The 13532-nt window shown below is 45.4% G+C and overlaps 1 protein-coding gene across 1 annotated transcript in view; it reads right to left on the reverse strand.

Moving 5' to 3' along the window:
• LOC138626399 (diacylglycerol kinase delta) overlaps window positions 1–10612 on the reverse strand; it is a 71842-nt gene extending 61230 nt beyond the window's left edge. Inside the window, exons 1-3 of the mRNA XM_069708017.1 lie at window positions 10269–10612; window positions 8749–9108; window positions 6338–6442 (exon numbers count right to left, since the gene is read on the reverse strand). Of these exons, the coding sequence (XP_069564118.1) occupies window positions 6338–6442; window positions 8749–8841 (198 nt within the window). The 5' untranslated portion in view covers window positions 8842–9108; window positions 10269–10612. The remainder of the gene's footprint in view (window positions 1–6337; window positions 6443–8748; window positions 9109–10268) is intronic.
• Window positions 10613–13532: the final 2920 nt, after the last annotated feature.

Genomic DNA, 13532 nt, shown 5'->3' on the forward strand with positions numbered 1-13532 from the left:
CACGTCTGACCGACCTGCTCAGTACTTTTAAAAGGTATCGAGAAAACCGGCGAAAAACAGACAGAGAAGACAGAAAGCCTTTTTGCAGCGTTTTCGAAACGTGGGGAGCTTTTGAAATGTTGGAAATGTGGAGGCAAAGACTGCAACGAGCCTGTTTGTTAAGCCTCGAGGATACAAACAATGTGTTCTGCGCAATCTTTGACGGAATAACACATCTTAAATAGTGAGGCCGCCTCCTCAGCAGTCCTGCCAACCTGTTGTGATGGCAAATATGGGTATTAGCGCCTGCTGTTTGCTGTGTGGCTTTCTTATATAACGGACTCCGGATCTGTCTCTCTGCTACTTTCCACTTGCCGATTTTTCTCCCCTTGTGTCCACCTTCGTCTCTCCCTCTCGCTCCTTCTGTCTTTCCATCTCTTTCCTCTCTCGTATTGACCCACACACCATTGCAGCTGTATCACATCAAGCCAAGGGCATAAATCAAAGCGCGCGCACGCACACACACGCACGCACGCGCACACACACACACACACACACACACACACACACACACACACACACACACACACACACACACACACACACACACACACACACACACACACACACACACACAACATTGGCCATCCCACACACTCATGCACTCTCCTCAAGCCATTTCGGTCACCCCCTCCATCGCTCTCCACACACGCACACACACGCACACACGCACACACACACACACACACACACACACACACACACACACACACACACACACACACACACACACACACACACACACACACACACACACACACACACACACACACACACACACACACACACACACACACGCACATCTATAACTCGTCCTCATCTCCATTGCAGTGAACACCCACACAGATTTCTGCGCAGGGAGCGAGATGCAGATAAAAAAGAACAAATATAGTGGGTTTGTTTCCAGCAAAGCACCGCGCAGGAAATCCACAGGAATGAAAGAGCGAGAGAGAGCGAGAGAGAGAGAGAGAGAGAGAGAGAGAGAGAGAGAGAGACGGAAATAAAAAAAGAAGTGTTACCTGTTGGTCACCACTCAAAACACCAGAAATATGACTGGTTATATAATCTGAAAGCGGTGCTGCTATTTTCGAACGGAAACGGGTTCGGCTGGGAAGCAGAGAAAAGTTCGTGTTTATTGATTCCTCTGGTCTAAAACAGACGTTGAGGTGCAGATGCTAAAAGCGGAATCTAAAAGCAACAGGAAGCGGGTAAAGATCCTCAAGAAGAGAAGACCAGATCGTGATGCTCAACACAATAGGGGTGAAGGCGTGCTGGGAAATTAGCAAACAAGAGGAGGAGGGAATTACAGTCCGGAGGAGAGAAAGATGGAAACGAGCAGCATAATGAAGGGACTGGCCTTTTCTGAGAGAGAGAGAGTGTGTGTGTGTGTGTGTGTGTGTGTGTGTGTGTGTGTGTGTGTGTGTGTGTGTGTGTGTGTGTGTGTGTGTGTGTGTGTGTGTGTGTGTGTGTGTGTGTGTGTGTGTGTGTGTGTGTGTGTGTGTGTGTGTGTGTGCGCTTGTGCCACCACCTCTGTGGCTTTGAGTAGGCAGATCACGCAAACTGTTATGGACGGGCACATGAAATCACACACACACACACACACACACACACACACACACACACACACACACACACACACACACACACACACACACACACACACACACACACACACACACACACACACACACACACACACACACACAATTCACGGAAGCTGTTTGCTTTTGTGCCTCAATCTCCTCCCGTGTCTCCTTATATTTTCCACACAGCAAATGAGAGCAAGACAAACAGGAGGGTGAGGAGGAGGATGAGGAGGAGGAAGATGAGGAGAACAGGATCGGAAAGAAAGAAAGAGGAGGAGGAGGAGGAGGAGGAGGAAAGAGTGCGAGGCCTTACGTAATCGAGCCTGGAGGTAGAGAGAGAGAGAGACAGAAAAAGAAGGAAAGACAAAAAAGAAAGTAAGAAAATCGGAGAGGTCGGTCATCAAAAAGATGATGAACAAGCACACAAACAGAAACTTCAGGACTTCTGCTGCAACACGTGACGCAGCTGACACGTTACCTTTGCAAATAACAAAATCCTGAGAGCCCGAGAGCCCATCTGAGCAGGGGAGCAATCAGCCAAGCAGAGAAGACGTAGAGAAGCTGGAGCTACAGCTGGTTACCGAGGAACAGGCTTCTGGAGCCACAGACAATAATAGTCTGCATTGAGAAGACGAGCAGACGCATTTCCCCGCGGTTACTTCAGTTAAAGGCCGGACTCACGCTTCAAGGTGCACCAGCGGTCGAGGCTGCTGCGGGCGCGTCGCCCGCCGGACGTTTTGACTCGACCGCCTCGTCGCTTTTGTCATTTTTGTTTTGTTTTTGTTTTTGTTTTAATTTCGTTCCCACCAAAGGCGTGGTCGAAAAACGCCGAGAAACAACGACAAGCGTCGGAAAACCAAGAAAGCGGAAAACTGAAGCTGAACATTTAAAAGCGTTTCTGTAAACAGCAGCACTGCAGCTGAAATGAAGCCAGGACGGCGCCTGGCCGCTTCTTTAAACCAACTCCTCCGACTTTCAGGTCCAGGGGTCAAAATCATTAAATGAATGTGGAAAAGCTTTTTAAGACGTTCATTCGTTGTTAGTATTTACCCTCTTAGGTAAAAAAAAAAAAAAAAAAAAGGATTTATGGCGATAAGACACCCGCTGGCACCAAAGACTTTAGAAATAGAGAAGATGATAGGAGCCCTGGCCGCTAACATTTGGGCATGATCGCTATAGTAAACCCTTCTAGATAAAGTTGACTTTTTCTGCGCTCCATCTTAGTCAGTCGGTTTGATAAATCACTCAGATTAGAAACCGTCACCATTGCTCTCGAAGTGTTTTGTGAACAAAACCCAACATCTGGTTTACGTCTGCTGACAGCGGACGTTCAGAAACAAAGAAATAAGGAGCTACAGTATTTTTTGTTGTTGTAATAACCTTCTGTCTGGGTTGCCTCGCAGTTTTATTTAGTTCGAAGCGCATTTAAAAACAGATGGATATTTCTTGTTGTCCTTCTGGGGCACGTTTGCCGCTAACCGATGTAGCAGATCACCGAACGTAAAAGCGAGAGGCAGGAAGGGGAGGAGGAGACGACGCGCGACAAAGACGGGGAACGTTTTCTCATATTCAATTTCTCATATTAAAACAAACCAGAAATGGTTTGTTTTATTTTTCCCAGCAGAACGGGTCATTTCTGACTCAGGTTAAAAACAAAACAAAACAAAACAAGAAAAAAAAAAACAGATTCTCGCAAAGACATCAAAACGAGATTACGCAGCAAATCAATCTCCATCGGTCTGGCAATCCAATCTCGCCGGTGGAGTCTGGGGGTTGAGTTTTACAGACTCGGCCAATTAGCAAATCTCCGAGGTCACATTCATTTTGATTACAGAGCGGGTTGCAGAGCAGCAAAGCAGCAGCCGAACGTTAACGGTACGAGTGGTTGTCTGCTGCGCACGCCTGCAGGGGCTGGAGTGGGAAAACAGCATTTCATTTCAACTCGAGAACAAAAAAAAACAAAAAAAATTCTAGTTTACGAAAACGCCGAAGAGCGAGCCGCGAGCGGCGACTCGGGGCGAGATGAAACGTCATGGAAATGATGACACGCCCGCGTCTTCTGACGGGCCTGTCGCGGCATCTGCACAATTGTTTAGGGAGCGAGCAGCTGAATTGATCCGACGGTGTCAGAGTGCCGTGCCGCGGCGGAGAAGGATTAGCAACTCCTTAACCAGGGAGCCGACGGACGGTTAGCCGCGCCAACAAGTAGGGTGACGGCGCGGGGGGGGGGGGGGGGGCGAGCGAAGCTCACGCCTACATGTAAATACAAACAAACAAACAAAGGGATACACAAAGATGCTAATCCGCGAAAGCTGTTGTTCACACTGAAGCATAATCCCGAAGTCGATGACGACCTTAATCCAAGTCACATGACCGGAGATACACACAATCTAATGGACGCGCACGCACACGCACACACGTGTAAACTACAAAGACCTATCAGGTGAATCCGACATCCACAACCACCGCGAGCAGCAGATTCTTTCGGCCAATAGGAGAGGAGCTGCGTTAAGAAAACTGAAGATTGAATTTTTTTTTTAAATAATGACTTTGAATTGTTGATATGTTGGGTTTCTCTCTATAATGGTGTACTGTCTTGACTGTCCTAAAATAACTTTGGCACTTTGTTTTGACTCTGTGTAAATAAAATGGAATTGAATTACATTTTGGACTTAACATTTTTAGGTCGAGAATTTTTCCAGTCTGTAAAGTTGAAGAAGGTTTCTCCCACACGTGAAAACTGTACACCCAATAATGTCTCGAAAATATGTAAACAAAAAAAACAAAAAATTGTAAAGAACGCCCAGTATGTCCCGCTCATGTTTATCTCTGACTTGTCACACAGTTTGACGATGATTGTACTTTTTGTAGAAACGGTCTCTTTGGAAAATAAAACTTTAAAGACACATTTTGGACAGTGTTTAGCGGTAATTTACAAAATCACAACTATTATAAACATTTTACAAAATCTATAATATTATTGTAAATGTGACGCTGTTAATAGAACATTTTTTTTCATCAAAAATGTTCATTAAAAAAACAAACGTGTATTTCCCTTTTTTTTGTTTACATTTGTGTTAAACTATACAATTTTAAGAAAGTTATGGACAAACTTAAATATTAACTTACAATTTAACTGGCAGTTTTTAAGTGTCATCACACATTCATTTTTAATTTCTTTCTTTATTTTTATCCTTTCATCGTCTATGTTTATATTTCATGTCCTTTAGCGTGTTTTGACTGCACTTAAATTTACAATGTTTAACGATTCAATCATTTTGTTTATGGAAATAAAGTTTTCTTTAAAAAAAACTAAAAACAATCCTCCCATTATCACTTTCTACTGTATGATTTAATAAAAACTGCACAGGTGACGCTGTTTCTTTAACCCATCATTTTGACACTGTAACCGTGGCAACCACCCGGAGTATTCATATGCACACAGCACATTATGGCGGTGTCCAATGAGATTAGCCGATCAATACAGACTGATATCCGATACCATTATCTTGCACCGGGAAACAAACGAGGCATTATGGGATGCCATCCCCGTGGCTACAGGGGTTGCCGGGTATCCCGTTTCTCCTATTGATCTGTGGGTGTTTTGGAGTTGACAGTCAATGCAGGTAATGGATAATGATTTCAACACACACACACACACACACACACACACACACACACACACACACACACACACACACACACACACACACACACACACACACACACACACACACACACACACACACAACAATAATAATAATAATGATGCATTTCCAATTGTGGATATTAGCTCACCAATAATGACACACATTTGTGTCCGTGTGTTTAAATGCCAGTAAGAGGCTCATATCATGACATCAATATCTTCCAGTAAAACAGAGTCCAGTTGCCAATAAGCAGCTATCACAGGTCCACTGCAGGAAAGGAGGCTGTGTGAGTACGCCAGAGCGCCTGTCAGAGATTTTAAACACAACTCATCATCACTGCGGTTGGTAAGAGAGGAAGGTGACGCAGGCAGGAAGTGGACCAGGAAGTCAGCTGACTCAGACGAGGGTTCGGATAAGATCAGAGATCTGACTTAAAATTGTCGATAAACCAGAGAGACAATCAGACAGAGAAGGTGAAGGGTAAAGCACCCTGCGCCTTCAAAATGCGTGTGATTATCGGCCTCAGATAAGGCATCAAATCCTCACGCACACATCCACTCTTCAGAGAGACGCCTACATTTTACATTAGCTCTTAAATAACTGAGCGGCCGAAATGTTAAAATCAGGGTTCCCCGACGTGGCCCTGATGAGATATTCCATGACTTTTCCCAAACTAAGTGAACATTACCTTCCTGAACCAGAAAGTTGCATCCCTCCCTGGTGTGCTCATGCTGCTTTTTACCTTGAAGACGTCACATTTAAATATGTACGAAGTTCAGAGGAACTCTCGAAAAGGGTTCGACGTTTCATAAAAGTCCGAAAACAGCTGAATCCATCGTCAGTAATACAAAATGGTGATGTTGTAAACTCTTACCTGACATTGGCCACAGATTGTCAAATTTCAGTGACTGCAGTAAACCTGATTTAATAGATTTAACACACACGCACACGCACACGCACACACACACACACACACACACACACACACACACACACACACACACACACACACACACACACACACACACACACACACGCACACGCACACACACCTGGTCCTACCTTGGCCCGGATCTGTCCCGAGGTCGACACTTTGCGGATCAGCTTGTGAGACGTCTCTTCTTGTTCTCCGTCGCTGTCCGATGACTCTTCTCCTGCTTCACTGGCCTGGAAGAAGACCAGAAAAACAAAAATGACAAAAAAAAATTCATGTGAAGGCTTCGGTAACCGAAAGTTTCCATTTTAAACTGTAATGGAAAAGTTTAGCCACTGACTCAGAAGAGACTTTGCTTCTTTCACGCGCCCTTTCGTAGCAGTACATAACATCATACCAAACTAGCACTAGCTGAGTATAATTAATAGAAAATGGAAAAATAAAAGCAAGTAAAAATAAAGATTGTGCTCTTCTGAAATTTGATGTTCAACAAGTCAAAACTACTTAAACCAGGATTTTAGAAAAAGCTCCTTCACCCCCTTTTTTAATTTTGATATTTTCCATCCAGTATTTGTTTTTAGTTGTTTATATTTTTATTTTTAAGGCAGTTTCATGTTTAAGAGTTTCCCTATACAATGATCTAAAAGCTGTTTCCTAACAATGTTTTCCACACCACCTTTTAAACCCCGCTGTTGTTGCCATGAATATTTTCAAAATAAAAGACACTGACTGTAAAAGAAAAACAGATATCTGCAACTAAATTATGGAATTTTAACTGCTAGTCCAGAAAATGACCCAAGATGTGACTTCTACGGGCCGCAGAGGCAGCTAAAGCCCTCCTTCGGATGTTTCCACGGATCATTTTTTTAAACGCTGATTTGTTGCTGTGACTTTAAAAGAGTCCGAATTTGAATAAAATGCTGCTTAGGAAACAAATCGTGACGTCGGGGCAACTAAATTACCCAGAAATCCAACAGGGCCGCGGCATTTCCTTGACCAAGGCGCTCGTTAACACGTTGGACTGAGTTCCCCCCCGGTTGTCTGACCCCGTTGGAAACGACTGGACTTCTCTCGGCTCGTTCAACCTGATGCTTGCGGTGCGAAGTTGTGTTTGGATTCCATCACTTCCGGCGTTGCTGGGAGGATTTGCGCCATTTATAGGGACGATTTATATTCACCGGTGTTAAGATGCTGTGAAATCACCTCTGGAAGCTATTTGTTTTATTACAAAAGTTTTTTTGTAGTTGGGTTTTTTTTTTAAGACGCATGCTCACATAGTTAAGGGCTGCTGAGTAACTTAACTTGTATTTACATGTATGTGTGTCTTGTTTTTTTTTTTTTTCCTTGCAGCGTGAACAATCTCTGCAGGAGTGGGCATGTGTGGGACTGGAAAAAAAACAAAACCAGTTTTTCACAAGTGGAAAACAAGGTTAAAAAAACAACCTCCAATAAAAGTTCATATTAGTTACCATTTCAGCCATGTATGGTGAGTATTTTATATCGCCAATGTTTAGATTACGTAACCTCACCTCAAATTACACTTAAAGAAATAAAGAAGTCTTTTGAGCCCTTAAATATCTTTGTTGCGCCCTCTTTTAGGTTGCAGCAGGTCAAGCCGAGCAGTCAAATATTTATTAAGCAGGGAGACATTTCTGCAGGGTTTAAAGGGACAGTTCAGTTTGTTTGAAGTGGGGCTGTACGGGGTGAGAGTCTGTGGTACATTGACCTTGCGGGACGCAGGAGTTGCTCGTCCACCGCTGTCTTGATCAATTGATTTTTTGTTTTTGTTTTTTTGTGTGCAATGGTTTGACTTGGCGGTAGTTTGAGTCCGAATTAACACGTTAAAACACCACCGAAGTCGCAAACAAACGAACCAATCGACGAGCGACTCCTGCGTTCTGCGTGGTAAAAATCACAGTTTTTGTCAAAGGAGTCTGGTGGCTTTGAAGAGAGCGAAATCCTAGCTTCGGTTCCCTGTCAGAAACAGACATCTGCCATCTGCGGTAAAGTGGTGAAAACACTGTCAACGTTGCGGACACTTAAACTGGTTTTACGTGGCTTTAAAGTGCTTTTCCGCACGGCAGGGCCTAGCTTGGCATACGTGCTGGTGCAGCTTCCTGCTTCTCAAAACCTGGGACGAGCTGACCCCTCATCTACTGCAGAGTAATACACCGTTTCTACGGATACGTGTACAACCTCACTCCAAAGAGAAAAAAAAAAAAAAAAAAAAAGAGAACTATCCCTTTAAGTTGTATGTAAAGGACAGATGCAGGTCTGCCTCTTGTGTTTGCAAAAAGTTCTGGTGGTTCGTTCGGACCCGACGGCGCCACAACAGTAGCGGGACCAAACAGTATTAACCCTTTATGTGGAAGTGAAACCCATGCCTTGTTTTTGGACAAAGAATTACTTTCTTGTCTGTGCTGTTTTGCGACTGAAAAGTGGGAAACCTTGTTCTTGTCGTAGCCCGACTTTGCAGTCAGACTACGCGTGCACAGTCTTTTGCACCTTGAAATTTGAATGTGGATCGAGCGGTACTCACGATATGAGTCCTTTCGGAGTCGGCTTGGGGCGACCCCAGCGACTCCCCGGGCCCGGCCACGTACAGGACGTTGGGGCTCAGTTTGGACGCCATGGCGGGTTTCCGGCCGGAGGCCGAGGGGTGAGGGAGGAACGGCCCGGACAGGCGGAGGGAAACGGAGAGATGCGGAGGTGGATGGAAAGAAGAAGAGGAGGAGGAGGAGGAGGAGGAGGAGAAGCTCTGATGGAGAGGTGGAAGAGGAAGGTTGGGCGAGGTGAAAGCTCGGCTGAGCAGAGGAAGAGAGGAGAGGATGACGAGGAGCGGGACGGCGGGTCTCCGGGACGCCACGCTCTCGTCCTCTCGACGATCTCGGTGCCGACTCTGGAAAATATGGAGGGATGAATTATTGATTAGGAGGAGAGGAGCTCGCTGAAGATTTTTTTTTTTTTACACATATAAATATTTATTTATTTTTATTCAGAGGTGTTGGCAGCTCCCCTCGCTGGAAGTCCGGAACACATAAACAACTGTGTTTCTCGGCTCTTATCTCCGTCAGTTAGAGCGCCAAAGACACAACGAGGGGCCACTTCTGCTTCTCAGTTCCTCTTCTTCCTGCGTTGAAGTGTGTGAAAACACTCCGAGGCGCACGGCTCGCCCTGTGGAGCTGTTGTGATGCGGAGTGGCTCTTTATTGCCATGGAGGCTGGCGAAGATGAAGACGAATGTGACGATGACGACGATGATGATGATGATGAGCAAATACAGTGCAAGGACGTTGATGATGATGATGATGATGATATGCCTCATTTACAGGCAAAACATGCAGCTTTTCCATGCAGCCTCGGCGCACGTGCACGTTTCATAAACGCACGAGTAAAAATACATTTAAATAAAAATAAAAAAAATTGTCGCCTGTGTGTGTGTGTGCGCGCGCGCGTTTCCTTGATTACGATGTGGACACGTTATTCAACAAAACAACAACAACAACAAAAAAAGAGGAAAAAAAAACAAACCTGTCTGCATCTCACTTTACTGCCGCCCCCCGGTGACACCAAACTTCAACACATGAATGCTAAACACGGGCTTTCAGTCAAAGCAGCGCGCGGACACACAGGCGGGTTTATCAGCCTGATAAATGGACACGTTTTTTGTTGTTATTTATTTATTTATTTTTTTTTTTTAAAGAGTAATAAACAAAAAACGGGATGCACAACAGGCTGTCGAGCGCTTCGGCTTCATCGTTCATTCCGTCCGTATCGCCGTTTACCGCGGGAGCCCCTCCGCGGACACGCAAAAAAAATAAATAAATATCAATAGTCGATTTGAAGTCCTGCATATTCGTCGAAAAAAAAAAAAAAAAAAAAAAAAAAAAACCGGGCTCGCGTCGGCTCAGCTGTCAAGAAACCGAAAACATTCACAGCGACCTGGACGGCCACCGGCACGGCCACCGGCGCGGCGCGGCGCGGCGCGGCCACCTCCTCTGCACAAATAAACCCTCTGTTTGCTCTCGTGTGTCGATCAAATGTGGACAACTGTTTTTACCTTCGCTGCTAAATTTCTGCACCCGCTTCTGCTCCGGCGGAGGTTATTCACTTTGGCGGTGTCTCCCGCTCTTGTCGCCCGGCCTGGGTGGCTCCGTCAGCCGGCGTTGGGTGCTCGCGGGCGGTCAGCAGCAGCAGCGGCGGCGGCGGCGGCAGCGTGCGGGGTCTCTCCGGCGGTGCTCGTCTTGCAGAGAGAGAGAGAGAGAGACGCGGTCATACGCATAGCGTCGGAGCGGATCTGAATCAGGTAGGAAGAGGAGGGAGGGAAAGGAGCGGCGGGGTGGGGGGGGGAGAGGGGGAGAGACAGAGAGACAGAGAGAGAGAGATTTGAAAGCGGCCGTGTTGAGTCGCCTCGAATCGCTGTTCTGAGGTTAAACGGAGAGCAAATAACGCGCACACGCGCGCATGCGCGCGCAAGGAAAGCGCGCGATGGGGAAACAGGCCTGTACATGTAAGGGGAAAGAAACACAAATAACTACAGCGTAACTGGAGCACTGCGCGAGGAGGAAGGCAATTTAATGCAAAAATAAATAAATAATAATAAAATAAAAAAAAAGAAGTGGGACCTCAAAGAGAAAAACCAGCGTTTCCAGACAGACACTGACCGTCAGAAAGCAGTTCACAACAGGTGTGTGTAGGTTTACAGCTCTGCCAGGCACTGATTTCCAACAGCAGAAGTCAATTAATATGGCATTACCGTGTTTCTTTCTGTTGGAGCCTGCAGACTGTTGTATTCACAGCTGCTTCTGACAGGCTGGATAAAGAACATGTTCTCTGTTCAGTGAGTGGGTGAATCCAAGTGACTATTGTTTACCAATTTTTTTTTTTTTTTTAGTCTTTACGAAAATAATCTCCATGTTTAGGAAGATAGCCTCTAGAGTTTATGTAGTCCTATTTATTTCCCCTTGTTGATATATTATTCTCGAAAAACCAGAGCGTTTTTGGACGTGTTGTATTTCCTGCTGCACTGACTGAAGCTGTTGCTCGAGGAATCAAAGTTAAACCAAATCAGCGTTTAATCAAACCGTTACACCCTTTGATAATTGCATTTGCAGGCTTTTGAATGTGGTTCATAAACAATCTCACCTCAAGGCTCATTTTCACAGCTGTTCTGGAGCTTTCAAATCCTGCTGCATGCTCTCCATTTGTTATGGAAATTATAACCGATCAATTCTTTTCTTTGTTGAAATTCTTGCGCGGCTTTAAAATTTAAATATTTTTCAATCTCACCTTTTTAATTCCAGAAGTCCTTTAAGGTCATAAAGGAATAAAAAAATAAAACCTAGTTGGATTTTTGTTGTTGTTGTTGTTGTTGCTTTTCGCAAACGTTTTCCTCTTCAGGCTTCTTAAAATAATGATGAAACAATCTGCAAAAGGCAAAACAACACGCACATAAATGTCACGCGACAGATTACCACGTGACCAACGTCCCACAACACCGGTATTGGGATCAAATGCAACTCGGCTAAAAGTTTCATTTTCCTGTAAACCACATGGCTCAAAACACGCAGTATATATTTCATTTCCGTCCACTAAAGGAAAAAGGTGTAACTGTCCCGCCTAAACAGCGCCGAGCGTAGCTACCTCCCATTTTTTTGCAGTAGTGTCCGGGCGTGTCTATTTCACGCTTTGCCTCGATACCGGGTTTGGATGGGGAGAGGGGGGGGGATTCTGTAGAGATCACAAGCTTGAAAACGAACCACACTGGAAAACGTCATGATTTCGCATGTCGGGGACGCAATCTGCTGGGGAGTCACGCTGCTGACCTGAACCCAGTGACACAGCATTCCTCGTGCGGCCGATTGCACATACTATTTGGCTCAAAACGCTGCCCAGACACGCTCTCGACAACTCGCCCGCAAGTACCTCCGCCTCAGCATCTCTCTCAGACCTCGACCCGCCGGCTGACTCGTGCTCCGATTTCAGCGCGATCGATGGAGCCGCTGTTCGGGAGAGTCCACGCCTAATAGAGAACTTGAGCTCCATTAGAAAGAGCGGGAGGGACATCTGCATTAATAAGGCCCATTAACACAGATGCAAGGGCAGAGGGAGGTAGACACACACACACACACACACATACACACACACGTATACACATGCACGAACATAGCGCACACACACTGGCACGGCTCAGTGCGATAGTAATTTGTTTACAGTTGATTAAATATTCATGCTGAATTAGCTGAGAGACTGCCAACAGTCACTTCATTTACACCCCGTGTGTGTGTGTGTGTGTGTGTGTGTGTGTGTGTGTGTGTGTGTGTGTGTGTGTGCGCGCGTGCACGCGCGCCCTCCTCCACATGTATTTGAGTGTCATTGTTTTTTGTTGTTGTTGTTGTTTTGTTTGTTCGCTTGTAACCGGCGGCGTGGGAAAGGCCGACACGTGCACAGTTAACAGGCATCCACTCCCACCTGCTGAATTCCCCCCCCCCCGACGACGATCAGGTGATGGCGTTACTTTATTTATCTCTTTCCTCCGGGTTGCCCCTGACAACGGTGAGAAAGGAAGGGCGAAAGGATGGAGATGAGGGAGGGAGAGAGACGAACAAGGGCGCAAAAGACAAAAACTATCGTCTTTGTCAGTGAAGCCGATGGTTATCTTTGCAATAAATTGCTCATAAGATGGCGGAAAACTGGCAAGAATTTCCATCTTAGTTCACAGAATCCAAGGTGACATCTCCAGGTGTCTTGTTTTGTTGGGCAAATAGTCCCCAAAAAACGAATATATTAAGTTTGGAGGCTTGAAAAATGACTAAAAAGATTCATTGAAACTATTTGATTTGTCGACGACTCACTCAACTTGAATGGCTTTTGTGCTTTTTTTTGGGGGGGGGAGGGGGGGGGGGGGAGGCTTGTTAAGTCATATTTTAATCATTATTCTCCATTAATAGATTGCTCTCATTGCACGTTGGTTGTTTAGTCCTCCAGAGTCAGATATATCCGGAGTTTAGTGTGTTTAAAAAAAAAAAAATTTTATTCAGCCCATAAAACCAAATAAATTGCAATTCTCCCAGATTCTGGAAAGGTTTTTTTTTTTTTTTTAAATGCGGCAGAGGAGATGCGGTACAGTAAACCTCTCTGGCTCTTTCTCTTCTCTCTTACACACACATACAGAAACACAAAAACACACACGCACACACACACACGCGCACACACACACACACACACACACACACACATCCTTCCAGCTCTGCCAGGGAGCTGCTCACAGGTTGTCAAATTTCCTGTCTTCCCCGTTGAAGCGGCTGCACAGCGTGAGCGGCAA

The sequence above is a fragment of the Brachyistius frenatus genome, unplaced genomic scaffold (genome assembly GCF_029030835.1).
Source record: "Brachyistius frenatus isolate BFR_SWC_R1_liver_20210118 unplaced genomic scaffold, ASM2903083v1 Contig_73, whole genome shotgun sequence".
Lineage (NCBI taxonomy): Eukaryota > Metazoa > Chordata > Actinopteri > Embiotocidae > Brachyistius > Brachyistius frenatus.